The 23,217-nt window shown below is 47.8% G+C and overlaps 1 protein-coding gene across 1 annotated transcript; it reads right to left on the minus strand.

Annotated features, from left to right (window-relative positions):
* Positions 1-7,902: 7,902 nt before the first annotated feature.
* On the minus strand, positions 7,903-9,061 carry EI90DRAFT_3019553 (uncharacterized protein; the record flags this gene model as incomplete). The annotated part of the gene is made up of 5 exons (XM_039057380.1): positions 7,903-8,152; positions 8,572-8,663; positions 8,714-8,771; positions 8,915-8,983; positions 9,033-9,061. 5 exons carry the CDS (start codon positions 9,059-9,061, stop codon positions 7,903-7,905), a joined length of 498 nt encoding a protein of 165 aa, XP_038911534.1.
* Between the last annotated feature and the right edge of the window lie 14,156 nt (positions 9,062-23,217).

The following is a 23,217-nucleotide window of genomic DNA, read 5'->3' on the forward strand; positions in this document are numbered from 1 at the left end:
CATTCGTTTGAGCAATTCTTGACTACTAGCAACTTTTTCTTTCAGTTCTAAACCTGAATAATTCACTCATTTATCATTTCAAGTCTCATTTTAACTAAATGTCACTGGATAAAAATAGAATAAATCAGCTGAAGGTCTCAGGCAGCCTACATAGTAATGCGAAGTTTGAATTCAGAATGACCAGTCATAGCAAACTTAATGGTAAATATGAGGAATTTGAAATAGAAACTGCAACAATGCAGCACAGTCAAGTTCTAATTAACCATTAAAATAGCTTAGGAGGAAGGACAATAAGGATTCTAGGCAGTCTGACCGCAGTAGACCACAGTTCAGCGCAGCAGCAAGCTGCAGCAGCAGTAGAACTATAGCGTGAAAATTTCATTTTTATTCAGTTTGAGGAAAATACACTGTAAATAAATCCTGTAAATATGAGGTAGAGCGTGAAAAAGGAAGGCAACCCAAGGAGTATAAAAGGGAGACCCTTTCTGCGACTTTTCCCCCCTCAGAGAAGTAAGAAAATAGAGTATTATTTTTCTCAAGCATTTCTGGTTGTCACTCCAGTGCGAAAAAAGTGATATACAGTTAAGATTGCCACTGTAGTAAAAGGCAGCAATTAAGGAGAGAAATATTAAGTAGATATTTCAACAGGAGAGCTGGTTAACACTCCAGATTTCAAAGTGTAAACACAAAACAGTTATTTTGCTACTGTTAAAACAAGCAATAAAATAAAAAAAAAAACAAACTCAAGGGACACTCCAGACACAATCTAAATCCATTAACTGAGTAGAATCTTTGAAACTTCACCAAGTAGAAGATTTAATTCAAGTTAAAATCCAAATTAAACAATCCTACACAGAATTACACCCAGACAAATTGAGAAATTACAATAGAGGAACAGCTCCACAGGGCTTGTTTATCTGTAAGTCAATTCTCAGAAACCTTTAGACTAACCCATAAAATAGAATTAGCCAAAACACTCAGATTGGTACTATAATTACAACAAACATTACTAGTACACTTCCCCATCCTAACTAAAGAACCAGGGAACAGCTTGGTGGTGGTCTCTTTTGAACCTCCCAACTGACCTTCCTTCGTTCTCTCCTTCAATGCACGTGTGCTGGGTTGCTGTTAGACACTGGTCCGGGGTTGGCACGAGGGTCGCTGTTAGTGGGCCACTGTAGGCCGTGATGGCCATGATGCTGTGAACAAGGCCCGAGGGTAGGGCATTTGGCCTCAGCAACTCTAAAGGAGCACTGTGCCCCTAGCTGTCTCTTGGCCCTCATTTCAGACTTACTGGGGTTGCTTTGCTGGGGTCAGGACTTGGGGTCATGGTCAAATCGATATTAGAGTTAAGGTACAATAAAGTATCACACAGGATATATATAGGGAGGAAGAATGAATGGAAGCAGACCTGGGCCGAAGGCCAAAGGGTCCAGAAGCAAAAGGGAATAAGGAGCAGGGTTGGCTGCATAGCGGCCAGCAATGACCATGGGTCAAAACAAACAATAACAGATAAATAAAGGAGGGAGCATAGGGCTGCGATAGCGGGTGATGGTATCGTAGCGGCGCTGGACTCGGAGTTGGGCCAGAGTCAGGCGCGGGAATGGTAGTGGCCCTGTAGGGGCCAAGTGGGCGGGGTAGAGGAGTCGGGTGCTGGAGGTGGACTCAGGGTGGGAAGGTTGGTGTGGCTGTGGGGGATTCAGCCAGGTGCAGGGGAGCCTAGGGGCAAGCAGGGGAGTGAGCAGGGAGTCCTCATGGAGGATAGGGCTGAGGTCAGGGCTTGTGCTCATGCTTGCACAGCGGAATGGGCTCGGGCAGCATTGGGACGGGCGGCTAATGGGCCGGAATGCACAGCCATGACAGTTGCACTGTGAGGCTGTCCGGGTTGTCCAGGGCTGGGTGTGTTGTGTGTGCATCATGGGCAGGTCAATAATACATAGATATGGGGAAAGGTCGTCCATGCAGATAAAGATAGAACAAAGAACAAAGGAGTAAAAGAACAGAAGGACAAAAGGGAGAACAAGAAATGAGGAACAGTGGTGAAGGGTGAAGAATGGAGGTGAGTGGGATACCAGGTCAGGGTGGGTGGAGCCAGGTCAGGCAGGCGTGCCCTGACACTTTCCCTCTTCCTGTGCAAGAATGGATGGAAATGGGTGTCTCTGGCCCCATTTTTGTAAAATTTACACCATTGGAAGCCACCAGTTATTCATGGGGATCTTAAGCCCATCAGCAAACTCCCTTTATTCATCAGTTCATTTGCTCACTCATACCAAAGCTCAACATTCTCATCACAATGACCACAGGGCAGTGAGTGATATGTGACTTTGGATTGTCTCACTTCAACAATGAGCTTTCTGGCCAATCCTCCTTAGCCATGTGTCTCCAGAGCTAATATCAGGACAAGGGGACAAGTGCATTGAAAGCAAAATCTATTCATTTGCATGTACATGCCTTACAGTGGGCCAAACATCTGAACTAAACATCCAGCCTTACTGATGGTGTTATGGATTTGGTGATGCTAATCTGATAGATATTTCTCAACCTGTAACCCTTTGTCAGCATGAAAAACCACCAGATAATTTCAGGGACCCTGGGAAACAAGCCTCCTTGGAATTGGGATTCATGGATCCAGTTCAATACACACTATCCAAATGATGCTCTATGATGCCTGGAATTTCCCCTTGTTTGGGAGGTACTGCAAATGGCCCCATTTGCTAAGTCTGGACCCTCCACATCTCCAGGAGATGCAGAGGGGATGTTTTGGATCATTGGATGCACAATGGTGCTCCTATGGCAACCATGCACTCATTGAACTCACTGATATCTAACAAGTGGATTCCATGTCTGTTTTTTTTTGAGGAACTTAAGCAGGCCTACAATGTTCAGGATCTCACTGGTCAGCTTGAGGATATGTATTACAACCCCAATGTTAGAGGGGGGCACTCAGATGCATTCTGTGCATGCTGGGGTCCTTGCACTGGAGCTGAAATCCCTGTATGTTGCCATTATATATCACTCCTGGCTGACTCAATCCATGATTTCTCTAAGTATGCTATAAACCACTTAGTTCAATTGACCATCTCAGGAATACACTTGAGAACACCAGGAAAGTCATAAAGGTGATGCCTTATTTATCTCTTTGGGAGTCATGATCCATTATCCTTATTGGCATCACTGTTTTCCAGCACCTAATCAGAGAAGTGAGGATCTGGAAGACCTTAAACATCCCAACATTGTGTTTCATCAGTAATGTGGCAGGTTCTGCTGCTCTGGTGTCACATTGGTGCATAAACAGCCCTGTTGTCCAATATTTGGCCCAGAATCCTGCTGCTGATTGTGGGATGCTGGTGAGTGTTTCAATAGAATCAATCTCATGCTTTGGTTGATCCTCCAGCATAAATACAGATATCAGTTGGAGCTTAGGGACTGCTGTACCTCCACAGACACAATCCTACTATCATCCATGCAGATCTTAATCCAGTATGTGTCAGACTGAGAAATTGCTTGCACAGACACTCCTGACCAGAGTTGGCTAGTCCAACATCCTAATCAATGGTTCACATCAAGCACAGTTGTGCAGCATTGGAGTATCTGGTATCCTTGATGGTCTTCTGACAGGGCAAACAACCTCCATTTTAGGAGGTTCAGTTCAGTTCACTGCACTGGAATTATTTTGGGAAAGCAGCACCCTACCATCAATAGCAATGGTTATGCTTTTGGGTGTACATGTGTACAAGTGAGTGGGAGTGCCCAAATGATTAGGGTGATTGGGACTTAGTATTGGGTCAAAAAGATCCTCTTTCACCACCCTCCTTATTACTGGATAAATAATGATTTGACAGTCATGAGGACAGCCAAACTCCATCCTCCTTGCACCTGGTCCAAGGTGCCCCTTCAGCAACTGCTGTCCTCTTGTTGTTCAATAAATATTGTGGACCATCCACCAATGTCCAAGGTGGTTGCCTTCCTCTCTGGGAGCGATGGGAGTGTTGAAGGCCCTTGATTTGTACACTGTGGACTGCTAATTGTCCTGGAGATGATATATATATCTTGCACACCGACATTTCCTGCCCAATATTTCCATTTTTGGAGTCCATGTTAATGGACACTGTTGAGGATAGCTTTACTGCAAAAACCAAAATAGTAGAAGAACATGCACAAGCAAAGAACCCTTATCCACCTAAGCTAGAGTGCATGGCACTACCCTACCTCCACTCATCATATTCTTTAATTACTCCTAATATTATATTTCCCTGCACCCAATATCCTGGAGTACAACTTCAGAGTTTCAGACATTTCCAGACATTTTCCTCATGGTACCCCTGCTTGCTTATGAACAAACTTAACCTCTGTTATTTACTTGTTCACCTAAAACCCATTTGTCCTGTGGAGTCATTGATTATTCACTTCCACTTCCCCTTGGTAATGTTTGTTTACCATCAGACTCAAATATACTCTTGTAAACCTCCTAGTGAATAGAACCAGATATAATATTAAGTCCATTGACCCCCCCATCTTCCAGCCCGCCTAAGTCACTCTCATCAATGCCAAACCAGTCCTGAGTGACACATGCACTTAAGGCACTTGGTATGATAACCAATGAATCGCATGACAAGTGATTGACCCTTGCTAATGCCTCTGCCATTAAGTAGTAAAGTGTGGCCAGTTGGCCCCTCCTCCCTGGTGACCCAGTTCCTTCATTGCCAACCCCCCTGACAAATTGGGGATGCAGTAACATAATGGGTGCAGCACTCCGCTCCAAGTCACTGAAGCCAAGTCCCTTCAACACCCTCATCACCCCTGGAGCTCCACCCCATCTCTGGCTGGCCTCCACCCTACCATCAGACAGCCCAGAACCCTGAGCTCCACATGACACCTGCCTTGGAAGCACTTGGATGGCTTCCAGGAACAGTCTGTGACAATAACACCCAGTATCATTGCCAAAGCCAATTTTCTGGCATTAAAAGATGAATAACAGAACTCTGTTGTCAAGTCCATTATTCCCAACTATCTGTTTGTTTGCCTGTGTGTGTCATATGTGCAATATGGTCATTCCACTCCCATAGATCTGTATCACATTGGGCCAAGAGTTGACTAGCTATTTGGTTGTGTGGTGATGCAACATCTGGCTGATCATAGACACTCAGAGACTGTCTTAGACTATCCATTGGGCCAGGGACCCAATCCAAAGATGACATTGCAGTTTGCATTGTGGTTTGCACCCAAGAAGACATGCGAGTGTTGGGTGAGATTGTGGCCAGATGTCATATCCGTGCATACCCGACCCTGACCCAACTTCCAGACCTCCACCCTCTTCACCTCCAGAGTCATACCCTACCGCTGCCGTTCCGATACTCACCTTCGGTCCTGGCAACACACCTCCTTCTACCCCCCACACCACCTCTACTCCTCCTTCCCTCTCCTCCCCTATCTCCGTCCGCTCCGATACTCACCTCGGACCAAACACCGCCCCTCTCGCCACCCTCCTACTACTTCCCCTCCTCCTACTCTGCTCCTCCTTCACCCAACCTCCACCCTCCTGTCACCCTCCTACGCTTCCCCTGTCCGCTCCGATACTCACCTTCGGACCTGACAACTCTCCTTTCCGCCACTCCTTCTCCCTTACCTTTCTCCTCTCTCCTCCCACTGGTACTCCTCCACCGGCCTCCCACCAAGTTACGACCTTCCACCGCTGTCCCGTACTTTGTACTCGGACACCGCTCGTACCTTTGCTCTGAGTCTCCATCATAGTCCCTACCTCAGACTTTGACTCCACCTCGGTCTTAGTCCATTGCATTGGTGACCTCATACTACGTAAACACCATTGCCAATATCCCTTGGACTTTCAACCCCGCCTCCGTAACCTCTGTAACCTCCGCAACCTCCGAGCTTCGTGGATCGCCTTCGGCACTTTCGCTGCTTGTAATGTATCTCTCGCGTTTTCCCCTCATCCCTATTTGGACTACTGCTTCTTCCCATTCTAGCCAGTTAGTCATCATCCCCACTTCTCCTCATCCTCCTGCCCCTCTGGGCCTTGCCCTCCCTACCTCCTTTCGGATGTATCACAGGTCCTGCCTTGTGACCTTCGGTACCGCTCCACTTCTGTTTACCCTTTGTTCCTGTTCGGACGTCTTCGTTCCGATTCGGTTTCCCTTTGTTTCCTTGTGCTTTTGCCCCCTCCATTACATATATCGGCGCTTGTACATACTCGTTTTGGTTCAGTCCGAAATCGACCTGAAATGCCCCCTAGAGACTTCCTGCTCACCTACTGTGAAATTAAGGACCAAATGGACAAACAGCAATGGCACAGCGCTCCGCTTGAGTCGCTGAGGCCAAGGTCCCTCCACGCTAAGTCTCCGGTTCCGCTCCGGAGTCATCTGTATCCGCCCGGTTCTAACACCAGAAGACATAACAGCACCATCAAATTCCAGAAAGTCTGAGTCAGCTGACACAGTGCACAGCAAAGTGAGGGTTAGCATGTTGGCTAGGGGTGGTGGGGGCCCATGCGAGAAACTGGGGCTAGTGTCAGGGCCCGGCCTCAGACTTGGAGGCTCCCTGACCTCAACCCCCATCTGGCCTGTCCTCACACTATGCAGGGCATGAGATGTATAGTAAAAGGAAGAGAATGTACATTTGCCTATGCAGGGCATAAGATAAGAAGAAGGGTAAAGGTCTCATCTCCCCACATGGTTGCTATATAAAGGAATGGGTCACATGCCCACAACTATACAGCTCCTAGAGTTGTGTATTGTGACCCAGAGGGAACATCCAGGTGGCAGTGCCCAGTAAGCGTGGGAACATTCTGGGTGAGCTGCTCGCTCAGAAAGTTCCCACACTATCCCATGCATGTGTGCACACAACACACAAAGACAACAACAAGGCAACAATCAAAGAACAGAAGGGAGTAAAGTAGGTGGGGAGTCTGGGGCACCCTAAGGCAGGGTGCTGAACCCTGACAGGTAGTTTGCATTAGGCAGCACAATGCACAGCAGTTTGCAAAGCAGTCCCAGGGTGGTTCTCAACAGGGTTGGGTGCAAATGTCCATGATTTATGGTTACCTTTGTTTCATGATCAAGGAATGTTGATCTTATGTACCTGCTGTGGTCATGCCTCCTCCCTGAGGAGGACCCACCCAACACACCAGTAGAACCTAATCAGTTCACACCTGGTTCCCCTGAGCAGGTGAAGCTCCAGGGCCTGGTGATGGCCCTGACAAATCAGTTGAGGTTGTCAATGGTGATGGCAACCAGCCATGTTCCCCCAGGAGGCCTGGCCATGCACCCATGGGTCCAACTTCCCATGGTCACCCATTACTGTGTGCCGGTCCACCAACCCACATATCCCAACAACCCCTGCTACTGGTATGCTCCCATGAGCACCAAGTCACTGATAGCCACCAACTGGATGACCAGAATTACGCACTACTGGTATGCTCCATTGAGTGCCAAGTCACTGCTAGCTGACCACTACCAGTAAGCTCGCAGGAGTGCCAAGTTACTGTTGGCCAACCTACAGGTTATACTTTCAGACACCCTTCACTTTCTACTCTCCCTCTGATGGTTACACAGCCACCTCTGCCCATGAGCATAATGGCTCAGGTTGGGTTCCCTGGAACCCATTCCTGTAACATGACCTGTTCCCACTTGCATATAAAATGAGCCAAAGCAGAACCAAAGAAGCAGCCTTCTTCTCATTCCTGCTTCAGTCTGAGAAGCCACACAGGGATGCAAGCCCAAGTGAGGGCTGTCCACTATACACTCCCACCACTCTGCTGCCACCCAGGCTGCTAGTGCTGGGTGCTATACGGCTACCCCCACCTCCTGCACCATCCCTGACATGCAGCAGAGCTTCTAACTCATGCTCACTTGCCATTTACCTCTGGTTTATCATGTGGTTATTGCTTTATATTTCATTTGTCACTGTTTCCCTTTTAACCCCTTGTTCACCATTATTTGTCCTTAGCTCCTGTCCATGCTGCTTTTTGTTGTCTACCCTCCACCACCCTCCACCCCCCCAACTCCTCCTTTGGCTGTTAAATTTTTCCTGCTTTCTTAAACTGTACTTGGTCTGCAGCTCACCCTTGCCCTTTGTATCCTGCAAATCAGCATTCTCCATGGCCCAACATGGGCCATGTCCACTACGTTGTTCAGAACTGATTAGATCTCAGTGTGAAGCAGAATTGGTCCCAAATATATTGTGAATTTTCACAGGAGAAACTGATTAGATCCTCCTGCAAGTCAGGATTTCATGACAGGATTTTGGTCAAATTCGTGAAAAAGGTGGGACTCATCACATGTACCAGGCCAGGAGAAAATCATGTTTTATGGTAAAACCTCTGTCATGTGGCAGATGCAATATTACCATGGATTTACTTTTCTCAGTGCATAAATACAGGGGAAAGCCGTTGCAGGGGTCATAGGTCCCAAGCATGAGTGGGTCTCAGAGAGATAGAAGTATACTTGATGTAGATGGTGGGGAGATGGCAGGGGAAGAATAGTGAGGTGAACAGTGAGGGGCTTCCCACAGTGCATGTTGGGGTGATGGTACCAGAAATCCCTTCAATGCAAGTACCTTGAACAATGGACTTGATGTTCTATGTCCTGGAAGAGGTCATATTGTGGATAGTAGAGCCCAATCCACTCAAGTTCATTATGGGATGGATTCTGTGGTTGTGTCAGGGTTCATTTGCAGCTTACCAGCCATCCATGCATACCTCCATGCTAAATTCTTGCCAACTCTCCACATTTTCATCCACACTTGATGGGGCCTCCCTGGTCAGAACCCATCATACTGCTGCAGCCCATTCATCATTTGAGAAAGCTGGGTGCTCCTTGGAGCAACCCTCTGGCCTCCTTGTCAGTGTCACCTCCAGTCTCACTGGAAGGTTTCTACATTCCCTGAGGTACTTGCTTACTGTTTGGGAAAAATTGTCATGGAATTTTTGGTGGTGATGAGAGTAGGTAGCTGGTGATTTGTTGGGATACTGCACAAAAATTGAATCTCATTCCTAACCTCACAGTACTACAACATACCTTTTCATGGAAGTCTCTCCAGAGGGCATATGGAAAAAGTCCAGGGTTCAGAGCAATGTGGGGTTGGGTTGTCAAAGATAGTAATTGTCCTGGGCTGAAGTTTCAGGTAGAAAGAGGAGACCCTTGCTCCTATTCCCACATCTGAAATCCTATTAATCTTGGTTGATTTTGGGTGGAAATCAGATTTATCATACTTTGTAGTTATCTTAGAAATATGATAAAATATGCAACAGAAAGCTACAATGCTCTAGAATGTAATGGAGCCTTTTATATCCAAGGCAAGTAGTTTTCCCACTATTTTATGAAATAATGGACCCAGTCTTGTTGAAACTCAAGATTAACTATTCTTAGGACAGCCTATCTTTTTTGCTTTATAAACAGAAGTAAAGAGCAGGGTTGGCCACATAATGGCTGGCAATGACTGTGGGTCAAAACAAACAATAACAGATAATAAACAAAGGAGCATAGGTTGTGATAGCAGCGATGGTAATGGTAGCGGTGCTGGACTCAGAGTTGGGCTGGAGTCTGGCATGGGAATGGTAGTGGCCTGGTGAGGGCCAAGCAGGTGGAGTAGGCAATGTCATGGAGTCATGCTAGGCACAGTGCCAGAGGTGGATTCAGGGTGGGGAGGTTGGTGTGGTTGTGGGGGAGTTAGCTAAGTGTAGGGGAGCCTAGGGGCAAGTGGGGGGGTGAGCAGGGAGTCCTCAGGGAAGATAGGGATGAGGTCAGGGCTTGCACTCACACTTGCGCAGCGGGAATGGGCTTGGGCAGCATTGGGACAGGTGGCTGGTGGCTGGAATGTGTCATATCCATACAATCCCGACCTCTGCTCTGGGCTCCCGGAACTCCGAACTCTGACTTCTGGAGCCCTACTTCCCTTCCATCACCTTCTCCTTGCCGACTCCCAAGAGGTTATCCCACCTCTGGCTTGGACACCACCTTCGGTCCGACTCCAGAACATTCCGGGTCCGACCCCAACCTCGACACCTTCCAGACGAGTACGCAAAACCTATGCTCCCGACTCTGGAATCCCATTCACATCTCCGTCTCCAGAACCTCCGGTCTTAGCTCCGACCTTGGACTTTGACCCCACCTCCGCTTATACCCATTGTATTGGTTAGCTCATTCCATTTAATTATGTTTGCCAATATTCTGGAGTTTAACTTCCGAGTTCGGACTTTCCGGACTTATGTCGGACCTTGCAACTATTGCATTGCTCCATTCAATTCCGCTATACTCCCTCATTCCTATTTGGGCTGCTGCTTCCTTTCTATTCAGTCAGCTGGCCATTCCCCACTCCCATCCTCCTTCCTTCCTCCTTGGGTCTTGGCCCTTCATTCCTCCTTTGAGAAACACCATTGAGTCAAACCCTTGACCCTCGGTGTTGTTCCTCTTTCCAGCTCCCTTTGTCTCCTTTCGGAGTACCCTCGCTCCTTTTGATTCCGGACCCTCCTTATATACAATGTACATAGTAACTTGTAACCTCAGTCCGAAATCAACCTGAATTCCCCCCAAGAGACTTCCCCTCTGCTAGATCCGAAATTAGGGACCCCCAGGACAACCAGCAATGGCACAGCGCTCCACCTGAGTCACTGATTCCACTCCAGAGTCGTCCGAATCTGCCTGGTTCTAACAGAATGCATGGCTGTGACAGGATGGAAAAATGTGGGGTCTTCTGGAGTGGGATATAATGAGTAGATAGATTGGGAAATGGGTTGGGTTGGGTTGGGTTGTTGAAGACAAATCATGTGTTTTTAGTAATCGAGTATTTTAGAAGATGAGGGGCACAGAGCAAAAGGGAGGACCTTATCCCACAGGAGATTCATGTACTTTTGTCTGAGACTCATCAGCTTTTTGCCCTTAAGGTATTTATATTTTCTGAGGACAGTCTGTGCACAGGGACAGTGGGATGTTTTTAAGGGAAACATCCCAACACACTTAAATAAGCAATGGAAAGCTTAATAAGCATGCACCAAAGACAAATATAAACTTATATAATGTATATATAAAGGATATATTATGACCCAATATAGTAACTAACTGTTTGGTGGTTGTATTAGGTGTTTGGGTCTTGGGTGGGGTGGGTTTTTGTGAGGTCTTGTGGGTCGCTCGGCACACTAGTCTGTAAGTGTTACAATGGTGTGTATTTTATGGTAGTGTTAAGTGGTAACTGGAAGTTGCCGCTTAACCATGTGACTTTAAGTACACCTTTGTTGCATAAGACTCAGGGTTCAGGGCTATTGCCCTGACAGTTTTGTTTCCCCCAAGGCCTACAACTTTATACTACCCCATACCCTTTCAGACTAGCATCCCCATGTATCCATGTCTTCAGCTAGGTCACCATGTGCCTCTGAATGTGATGCTAGGACACATCTTCTCCAGGAGTTGGTGGTCTCTTAAGTTAGACACTCTTTTCTTACTCAGTAGGAGATCACAATCAGAGTTGTGCAAGTCAAAAAGAAGCCTTCACCTCCAACCCAGGACAGGAGATTTCTCTTGCTCCATGACCTGGGAGAGTGGCCCTTCACCATCCTGAAATCTCATGACAGAAGGACTTGGAGGATCAGTACATCTGATAGGTGTCATATCCATGCATACCCAATCCTAACTCGGCTTCCAGACCCTCCTCTTCACCACCTCTGGAGTCCTACCCTATCCCCATCCACTCCAATCTCCACCTTTGGACCCAACACCACCTCCTCTCTCCTGACTAACCTCTGCTAAGGTATGACCTCCTGCTGCCATCCTGTACCCTGTACTCAGACACCACTCGTACCTCCACTCTGAGATCCCATCATGCTCCTGACCTCAGACTTTGACTCCACCTCAGCTATTGGTGACCTCATTTTACATAAACACCATTGCCAATATTCCTCAGACTTTCAACCCCGCCTCCATAAGCTCCATTACCTCTGAGCCTCATGGACCTACCTCAGCACCTTTTGCCATCAGTATTGTATATCTCACACTTCTCCCTCACCCCTATTTGGACTACTGCTTCTTTACATTTAGCCAGTTAGTCATCAACCCCACTTCACCTCACCCTCCTGCCTGTCAGGGGATGACCCCAGGTCCCCATGACCCCTCTCTCTATAACCCACAACCTGACCTGTAACAGCCCATCTCAGGGCACAATGCTACTGTGGGTAAGAAAGTGAGAAGAAGGTTAACTTCTCACTTTCCCACAGTGGCCCCAATATGGCGAAAACTTCTGGGGATACCTGGAAGTCACATGAAGAATGGGAACTGGGCCCAGAGCATGTGGTGCATGGAGCGTGCAGGGTGGAAGTGCACATGCAGGTCTGGGTCTGGGCTAGTCAGGGTGTGTGCCCTGACACTGCCCCTCTGGGCTTCACCCTCCTTACCTCCTTTCAGATGTACCATAGTGTCAGGAACATGCCAGATGCGTATCTGGGTGACCTGCAAGGCATGTGAAGTCATCTGGACTCGTAAGGTCGGAGGGGAGGGACTTTAGCTTCAGCGACTCGGGTGGAGCGCTGTGCTTCGTTCTTATGTTGGGGTCTGTCAGGGCACATACCCTGACTTAGCCCGGACCCGGACCCGCGTTGTAGGCGGGATAATCGCCCATGCACAGACTCGGCTCGGATACCCACTTCCACGATCAGAAAACAACTTTCATTCACGCGACAACTCGATACGGATTCGGTATCTAAAAATAGTACTAATTCGTACGATTCCGACGATATCAAGAACGTCCCAATCGGTGGAGATTTGACGGAGTTCCGTGTTGGAGGAGTTAGGCACAGCAGGTCACGAGTATGTGCGGGCGTGGGAATCTCAAGCGGCAACCCAGAATTCCAGCCTCACTCGTTCCCACGGCGTCTAATAAATTGGTGAAAATGCTCATCGGCTGCGTGAGAGTTATCTCCGGCTTCATGCCCAATTTCGGCTCTTAATTCCGTAAATCCGTTGAGATATCGCTTATTTTCTTATATTTTCATATTTTGCCATCATTTCAGATATTGATTGATATTCTTTTATTGTTACTGTTACTCTTTTTATTATTTTGCCTAATAAGGTACCCAGGTGCCATATGGCACCAATATTTGCCATCTATTATTTCTAAAAATAATTATTCCTTATATCCTGTACATACCGGATTTTGGAAAAGAAGTTCTCCCCTCCCCCAAATTCTCTAAGGTGCTAGGACGCGCTAGAGAGGGTGTGAGTGTGTGGAATTCCAACAGTAGGAATAAGGGCAGCTGTCTAGCTCACAACGAGTGAGTAGTGGACGCTGAGCCCGGACCTTGCGGAAATCCCGGAGAACCCACACGGAGTTTAAGGATCGAGAGTCAAGCGAAGTTTAGAGAGAAAGTAGAGAGTTTAGGAGAGTTTGGCCCCACGAGCTTAGTCGGCATAGAGAGCCGCTAGCTCTCTTGCAGCGTCCGGACCTGCTCCACTTCCCGCGCACTTCCTGCACCGCACGTTCTGCGCGCCGCATGATCCGACCCCGGATCCCACCTCATGTGACTTCTGGGTATCCCCAGAAGTTTTCGCCATATTGGGGCCACTGTGGGAAGGTGAGAAGTTAACCTTCTTCTCACTTTCTTACCCACAGTAGGCAAGTGTAGCCTACTTTCTATTTAGCTATACACTTTCTTACCCACAGTAGTGTTATGCCCTGGGATGGGCTGCTGTTACAGGTTAGCCTGTGGGTCATAGAGAGGGGTCATGGTGACCCGGGTTCCGTCCCCTGACAGGGTCCCAATTTCAGACAGGAGCCTTACGATGAAGAGAGGAGTCTAGAGGGGGAATCCAAGTCGATATACGAACTGAGGTACATCTGGTGTAACCTACACACGTTATAAACACAAGTAACTAAATAGGACTGGCCTGGAAGGAGTGGCGGATCAAGCGCAATATTAATGAATGAGGAAAGAAACAAATAGTTAATATCAGCAAACTTGGTCAACAAGGTAAGCAAGGAACAAAAGGAGGAACAATAGTCCGCAAGTGGACAAAAGAGAAAAGGCCATCCAGCCGTCTAGCAAACCGTCTGGCTGGCGAGCGGACAACAATGAAGTGGGCAACCTAGGTTGGAAGGTACGCATGTGAGGGAGGAAGTGCGGATGAGGGTGACGGGTGGACGGATGGGTGGATGGATGATGATGATAGCGGGAGGGACAGGCCAAGTGGCACTAGGACGTGTAGACGGAAGTGACGGATATGTTGGGTCATGACACATAGAGTCTAACCCTTGACCCTCAGTACCACTCCACTTCTGTAACTCCTTTTGGATGCCTTTGTTCCATTTCAGACCACCTTTGTTTTCCTGTGCTTTCGTCTCTCTATTACATATATGTAGGTGCTTGTACATACTCAATTGACCCTCAGTCTAAAATCGACTAGAATGCCCCCCAGAGACTACTAGCTATGTCTGAAATTAAGGACCAAACAGACAACCAGCAATGGCACAGCACTCCCCTTGAGTTGCTGGGGCCAAGGTCCCTCCTTGCTAAGTCTCTGGTTCCACTCCAGGATCATCTGCACTTGCCCCATTCTAACACTTGGGAACATACTTATCCAAGGCATATGTTTTCTCCAAAAATGGTAGCATCAAAGGAAATTTCTATATTGGGTAATTCCTGATTTGGGATGTTCCATCCATAATAGGAAATTTCCATAGAGGGAATTCCCTCTATGGAAAATCTCCTTTTATGGAGTTTCCCTTTTAGGAAATTTCTCTTTATAGAAATTTCCATGTATGGTAATTTTTTCCCCAGGAGGGAGGGCTTCTATTAAGTCACAATATCTCCTACGTTTTAACAATTGAATGGTTGAATTGACTTAACTGGGTCATTCTCATGCCCAACTTGCAATCTGATTCTGGGTCTCTTTCGTTTTTTTCTTCCATTCAGTTCCACAATGCAAAATGATTAAAAACAAAAATCCCTCACTGCCTCACATGCCTACCGCATTTGTCGCTGGGAGCTTTTGTGCCCCAGCCTTTGTTTGGAAAACCAGGAAACAGGACAGACCTGGCAAGGGGTCATGTGGCCAGCCCCCAAACCAGTTCAACCACACTCCAGCATGACCTGGGCATCCCAAATAGGCTCCTGGTGCTTGGTTTTCGATGTGCATGCAACAGGCTTTGGTCTTGCATGGGCAGTGCAAGGCATGAAATGGAAGTGCTGTAGGCGGGATAATTGCCCACATGCAGAGCTGGCTCCGATATCCATTGATCTGGTCATGTGTGGGCATGGGAAGTTCAATTTAGGCAAGTGGCAAGTCAGAAAAGCATGCTTCACACAATCCCAAGGCATCAAATAAATTGGGAAAAATGTTCTTTAGCCGCGTAAAGGTTATTCCCAGCCACATTTCCAGTTTCAGCTACTAATTTTGTGAAATCATTGATAAATTCCCGATTTTCCTCATATTTTCACATTTTTACCATTTGATATATTGGATGATATTCTTTTATTCTGCTGATGCCCTTTTCAAATATTTTGCTTATGATGGGGTTCAGGAGCCATATGGCACCAAGAATCCCCATCAATTATTTCAAAAAATGTTTATTCCTTATATTCCTGTACATACCAGGATTGAAAAATCAAGTTCTCCCATCCCCCAATTTCTCTAAGGCGCTAGGACGTGTCAGAGTTAGTGTGAGTGTGTCAGGAATTCCTACACTCTATTTCTGTTGTAGATGCCATATCAATGACACATGCTTGCACACCTGCGCTATGGCCCCCAATGCATGCTGTATGTGTTCCCTACATGTCATCCCCAACTCAGAGTCTGATTGGGCACCCTCCATGATCGTCTGAAGGATCCCCTTGCAGGTGCATCTCCAGCTCAATGACAAGGGGGACTCCCTCCTTCCCCTGTTCAACCTCTTCCTTTTGTTCAATAACTAATCTTCATTCATTTACATTTCACAATCCGCTCTGCAGACACAAATGCCGAGGAGTCTGCCACCCCTTCATCGCTGTCATGCCACATCACCACCCCCCTCACCCATTGTCAGGGATCGACCCCTGACCCCGCTGTCAGGGCACCCAACCACACCCCAGAACCACCTTCCCAAACTTCCCCCACTTCCCAGACCTCCCCATCCCTACATACCTCTCACAACTTCAGCCCGCATGTGAGCCCGCGGGAAAAATCACGTGGGTTAAGGCGAGCAACTCGCCTTAACCCATGTGACACCTTTTCCGAGTCGCGGGAACATGCTCGGCTTCTACCCGGAGTCACGTTATGAACTGTACAGTACACTTCCTTTTTATAATAGCCAAACGGGGAATAGGGAAACTTACCCTTCTTCTCAACTCAATCCCCGCTTAGTCCCTTCAGTGAGTTTGAGGAGCTGAGGACAGGGTCTAGCGCCCAACCACCCGGGACACCGCACACACCTAGGACTGAGGTCAGGCTGTCCCCGATCGAGGACCGAGCCCTGACACCCATCCCTCATCCTTCAACACCGTCTCCCACCTAAAACTATCAACCCCCACCCCTCCATCCCCCCCATTTTATTTTATTCTTTTGTTGTATATAAATAATTAATGCATAGTTGATTATCAATAACAAGAATGAATTTGGGAGGAAAAAAATTTGAACCAATTTGATTTTTCACTGAGTCCGTTATTGCCAAATTCATGACAACCCTGAGAAGCATTGAATTAGTTCCACAGAGGCAATGCAGGAGCGCAAAAACTGTTGAAACATTGCCAGGAGTCATGGAGTTGAGCAGGGGGGCTGTACTGGGGTGGAGATGCACACCTGTAGTGCTGCTACCTTGTGCAGAAGCCTCAGGCCTCTAAGTGGTGGGGATCTCTTGATCTAACCACCTTTCTAGAAACCTTGAATGGAGACCCAATGATTTAACCATTTGACAAAAATTTATCTATTCACAACATGGTTAAACATTGCATTTTGACATGAGCATCCCTCGATATGGATAATAAATTGAATGGGTGGTTAAATTTGCAGCTGCTTTTGGATTCTCCCATGTTGAATAGGTTAAATAACTCGATAAATTGCTGCCACTTACCTTAAACCATCAGCAAACTCTGTGTCAGGGCTCGGTCCTTGATTGGGGACAGCCTGACCTCGGCCCTAGGTGTGTGCGGTGTTCCAGGTGGCTGGGCACTAGACCCTGTCCTCAGCTCCTCAAACTCACTGAAGGGACTAAGCGGGGACTGAGTTGTCATGTATTACAGAGGGTAACTACAACTTGCCTAAGTGGGGACTGAGTTGAGAAGAAGGGTAAGTTTCCCTATTCCCTGCTTGGCTACTATAAAAGGGAAGTGTACTGTACAGTTTGTAACATGACTCTGGGTAGAAGCCAGGCATGTTCCTGTGACTCGGAAAAGGTGTCACATGGGTTAAGGCGAGTTGCTCGCCTTGACCCACGTGATTTTTCCCACGGGCTCACATGCGGGCTGAAGTTGTGAGAGATATGTAGGGATGGGGAGGTCAGGGAAGTGGGGGAAGTCTGGGAGGGTGGTTCTGGGGTGTGGTTGGGTGCCCTGACAGTGGGGTCAGGGGCTGATCCCTGACACTCTGTACCCATTGTTAAGCTCCCATTTTCAGTGTCTCCCTGTTGCAACGACATAATGGCAATGCAGACGCTGATGTGTTCCTTCACCAGACATCCTGGTTTTCATTTGACTACTAAACAATACTACTAAACGATACAGGAGGTTGTGCCCCTGATACGTCTGACTTTCGACCCTCACTCGACCTCACATGTCCGCTTATAAAGTCAGCACTACTTCAATGCTTGCACCATTCTCTCTTTTGCTGTCTGGCTTTCAATCATCTGACTCACTCAACAGTCTAACAGTGGCTTCTTCTTGACTTGGATTGGGACTGGATTTTGATGATGGCTCCAATTCAGAAATTGCAACTTTATTTCAATGAATTGCCATGCTCTCGAGTTTGTATCCATCTTCGTTTTATTAGGTGTGTCAGAGACCAGATTCGAGACGAGGGAGAGTCTCCGTGATGGAGGGCTTTGGCCTCAGCGACTTCTGCCAAGAGCGCTGTCCCTAGTGACACGTCCGTGCCCTAACTTACTGACTGGCAATCAGAACCGAAGGGGGGGTAACTCTAGTTGATTTTATTACTGGGGTGTAACCTATGTACAAGTGGGATATATATATGGTTACAGCGAAGACGGGTCCGCAATTGGCGGAGCCAAACGGAGCGGAGCTAACGGGGTTTAAACATTAGCCGACTGAATATTACCGACGAGTCAGGTCGCGGGGTTAGCGGGAAGGCAGGTGATAACCCAGAAACGGAAAGGAGGGATAGGCCTGAAGGTGGGCTCTGCAGGGCAGGCGAGTGTATTGTCCAGCGGAGGTGGGAGTGCGCTAGCGGACGTCGGAGCTGTCTGGAAGTCTTCGGGGCTCCGTACTTAGGGAGGCGTAGGTAATAAATTGAAATGAGGGGGTGGTGACCATCGAGGGGTACCGAGAGGATTGCGGAATACGGGGGCTCCAAGGTTAGTGAGGAAGGAGCGGAGTTAGACCGGAGGGATCGGAGGGACTGGAAGTCGATGGCCGGGGATGGATATGACAAGGTGCTTCATTCTGGCTTTCCCCCTATTTTCTTTAACTGTCATTGTCATCATCATGGCCACCAACCGATCAACTGACAACAACAGAACCACTCCATTCATTTACGCTACCTTGCCCCTGCATCTCATTTCATGCTACTGTTAGAACTGGGCAAGGGTGGACGATTCCAGAGGGGAACCAGAGACTTAGCAAGGAGGGACCTTGGCCTCAGTGACTCATGCGGAGCACTGTGCCATTGCTGTTTGTCCATTTGGTCCTTAATTTCAGAGGGAGCGAGCAGGAAGTCTCTAGGGGGCATTTCAGGTCGATTTTAGACTGAAGGTCCAAAACGAGTATGTACAAGTGCCTGTATATAATAGGGAGATGAAAGCACAAGGAAATCAAAGGGGGTCTGAAGCGGAACGAAGCATCCAAATGGGAACAAAGGGATGACAGAAGTGGAGCAGCACCAAAGGTCATAGGTTAGAACCTGTGGTACATCCAAAAGGAGATAGGGAGGGCAAAGCCCAGAAGGATGAGGTGAAGTGAGGATGATGACTAACTGGCTAAAATGGAGAGAAGCAGCAGTCCAAATAAGGATGAGGGGAAAGCCCAAAAGATACATTATAAGCGGTGGGAGTGCCAAGTATGATCTGTGGAGCTTGGAGGTTGCAGAGCTTACAGAGGTTATGGAGGTGGGGTTGAAAGTCCGAGGTCAGAACTATGATGGAATCTTGGAGCAAAGGTATGAGCGGTGTCTGAGTACAGAGTACAGGGCAGTGGCAGAAGGTTGTAACTTGCCAGAGGTTTGGTGGAAGAGGGGAGGAGGGTGGAGGGTGATGAGAGGAGTGGAGGAGGAAGAATGGTGTCAGGTCCGAAGGTGAGTATCGGAGCGGACGGAAGTAGGGTAGGAGAGTGACGGAAGGGTGGAGGTGTCGTGAGGAGGAGTAAGGAGGAGGGTGGTGAGAGGAGTGATGTTCAGTCCAAAGGTGAATATCAGAGGGGACAGAGGTAGGGTAAGAGAGGGATGAAGGGAGGTGTGGCAAGAGTGGGACTCTGGAAGTGATGAGGATGAGGGTCCAGGAGTCGGTTCAGGATCGGGTATGTATGGATATGACAGCTATGTGCCACCACTTATGCTATGCCTGGATGTTAAAGAAATGGGTTCTGGGTAATCCATTTCTTTCTGTCCTTATAGATGACTTGGAATCATCAACCTCGTGTACTGAGGGTGGCCTTATCGTGTAATGAGCATCATCTGGTAACCTTAGAGCCTTTGACAGAAAGCTGGGACCTCGTGGTGAATGGGAGTCTGCTGTGATGGGTACTTGGCACTCATTACGTGAGCATACCATGTGCGTATGTATAGGATCACAAGTAAAGGGGATATCCCAAGCTGGACCAGTCAAGGGCAGGGGGCTAACAGGTACTTGGCGCTCAAGGGAGCGTACTGGTAGTGAGTGATACAACAGCTCCTTGAGGGAGCTTCCTGAGGTTGGGTTGATGGGTACTTGGCACCCAGATGGGTGTACTGGCAATGGGGTATAAGACCGTTTGTTGGGCAAACAGTCTGTGTTCATGTCAATGGGTACTTGGCGCTCATACCAGCATACCAGTGATGGAGGGGGTAGTCGTTCATAGGTCAAATGACACATTGTGGGATTGGTGGCTACTTGGCGCTCGCGAGAGTGTACCAGTGACAAGGGGAACAGGCTTGTGTCGAGTACTAATCCATCTATAAAGTTAACCAGATTCTCACTGTGTGGTGAGACAGACAAGAGCCTGATACCTGGGCAAGCGACATGAGTCGTAACAGAAGATGTTCATGCATACCTGAGTTGAGTCGTTGTAACGGGTCTATCAATCTAGAGTCGAGGCTCAGGTCTAGGGGGGGTAGGTATCTCTCTATCTCTCAGGGTAGATGTGGGTCCTGCGAGTACGGTGCTGATACTCTCTCTAACCTCTAACTAACTGTCTGTACAGTTGTCACGGAAGAGTCCGATACAAATAGAAAAGGAAAGTCACATGCGTGAATGAATGAAAATAGTAAAGATAATAAAGAAAATGCCATATCTCCTCAACAACTCCACCAAATCCGACGATCTTGGGCTCGTCAGAACAACCTCTACCACCTCTACAACTCCTACTATTACCATGACTCACCAATCCTAGTCCCTGATGCAGTAGGGGGTGAAATGCGTGATAAGGGTTGGTTTGACCTGCACGGACTTGTCCCCACAACATCGTGCATGAACTTGACGATCCATGGCTAGAGTCGCCAACCTCAGCAGGGATGACCCATATAGATGGTGTCCGAGACATATACAACCTTACACAGATGTTACAATGTTGGTACAAGGAGGTTTACAGTTGTTGCACAGAAGGTGGGAGTGTGTAATTCATTAAGTTCCATCTTTCTCGGCTGTAGCTGTACATGAATGTGATGCCAACTATTGAATGTGAATGATCACAAGAAGTCTCGCGAAATGGAATAAATAATCCGGCCAGCACCAAAACCCAATAAGGGAAAGCTTAGCGTGGAGTGGGTGTATAAGAAAGGGGGGAACAGGGAGAATGTAAGAAAGAGATGGGAGGATGTGGACAAGGAGGACCCACTGTGGTTGACATTCAGTCAACATGGTCGTGAGAGACTCCATTCCTATAACATGCCATGGGAAAGCTCTGAGCCAGTTACTGTCTCAAAAATGGAGTTGACTCATTCAAATGAATCTGTAGTTGTCAAGCAATCCAAGTTTCATGCCTGCCATATACCTTTGACATGGTGTCGAATATCATGTGATATGAGGATGGGGATCCCTTCTCGACCCATTCTTATAGTTGGAAGATGATCATAAGATCTTGTTTGTACCTTAACAGAATGTTGCATGTAGTCAGAGATGCCAGGATAGATAGGTCAGCCACAGGTACTTGGCACTCCTCAGTGGAGCATACCATGTGCACAGTCGCAACTTGTACGATGTGTGAAGATCCTGTATCGTTGCTATCGGTTACTTGGCATTCGTAGTACAAATGTACTGGTAGTGGATTATTATCATGAGTGTCCAGTAAGGGGTGACTAGTGGGGCCTTTGGTGACTTGGTGTTCCCAAAGGGAACGTACCATTGGTGGTGAGGTGCAATGACTGGCAAGGGAGAAACTAGATGGTTGATGGATGGTATACTTGGTGCTCATGTAACAAGCATGCTGGCCTCACAGGAATATCAACCTCAGAGCAGTCACAATCACGAATATCATAGCATGACATCCTATAGGATATGGGTTCCAGTGGATGATGTTATGGTTAGCCTAAAACTGTAACTCTCGATGTATATATAGACTGTTGATCAGCTAAGGTTACCCTCAGCTGATCAACACAGGTTACATGCCTCAATTGATCTCAGCGTCTAGCCTCTCTCTTGTCTTGTTCCCTTGTGATCTGAGCCCTTGCTTCCGACCTTGTCCGCATCTCTTGTGCCTTAGCCCTGTGAGGCCTGTAACAGATGATACACAAGTCATGAGTCTTCGACTCGCAACTTTGAGTTCTCATGGCTAGAACCGCCAGAAGACTTGATGTAACCAGGCATATAGGACATGTTGAGAGTAGTACACACACACACACGGGTTCAGCTGAGTCACAGAGGGGGTTGTTACAAAGGACAATGCACAAGGTAGTTTGTAGCAAGCCATGGTAGTTGCAAAATACAAACAACCTTGGCCAGTGTCAGGAATGTGCCAGACACATATCCGGGTGACCTGCAAGGCACGCGAAGTCGTCCGGACTTGTAAGGTCGGAGGGGTGGGACTTTAGCTTCAGCGACTCGGGTGGAGCGCTGCGCTTTGTTCTTACGTTGGTGTCCCAATTTCAGACAGAAGCCTTACGATGAGGATAAGAGTCTAGAGGGGGAATCCAAGTCGATATACGAACTGAGGTACATCTGGTGTAACCTACACACGTTATCACCACAAGTAACTAAATGAGACTGGCCCGGAAGGAGTGGCGGATCAAGCGCAATATTAATGAATGAAGGAAGGAACAAATAATCAATATCGGCAAACTTGGTCAACAAAAGGCAAGCAAGGAACACAATAGTCCGCAAGCGGACAAAAGAGAAAAGGCCATCCAGCCGTCTAGCAAGCCGTCTGGCTGGGGGCGGACAACAATGGAGCGGGCAACCAGGTTGGTAGGTATGCACACAAGGGAGGAAGTGCGGATGAGGGTGACGGGTGGACGGATGGGTGGACGGATGATGATGGTAGCGGGAGGGACAGACCAAGTGGCACTAGGACATGTAGAGGGAAGTGATGGATATGTCGGGTCGTGACAGTATCCCCTTCTTAGGGCCAATGCCCCTGGAGGCCCAATTGGTGCACATGGGAATCGTTCGGCCAATTCCGAATTTTGAATCCATGTGTGAAAACAAACATCCTCTGATCAAGTCCAGTCATTACCCAGCACACTTACTCAATACCCCGCCCTCATGTCCAAGAATCTCGAACTACACAACATCGCGTCCTGGGAGGAGGAGTGTCAGGGTTCAGCACCCTGCCTTAGGGTGCCCCGGACTCCCCACCTATTTTATTCTTCGACTGTTGCCTTGTTGTTGCCTTTGTGTGTTGTGTACACGCGCGTGCACGGGATAGCGCGGGAACTTTCTGAGCGAGCA

This window comes from Cantharellus anzutake, assembly GCF_015039405.1.
Source record: "Cantharellus anzutake strain C23 chromosome Unknown EI90scaffold_61, whole genome shotgun sequence".
NCBI lineage: Eukaryota > Fungi > Basidiomycota > Agaricomycetes > Cantharellales > Hydnaceae > Cantharellus > Cantharellus anzutake.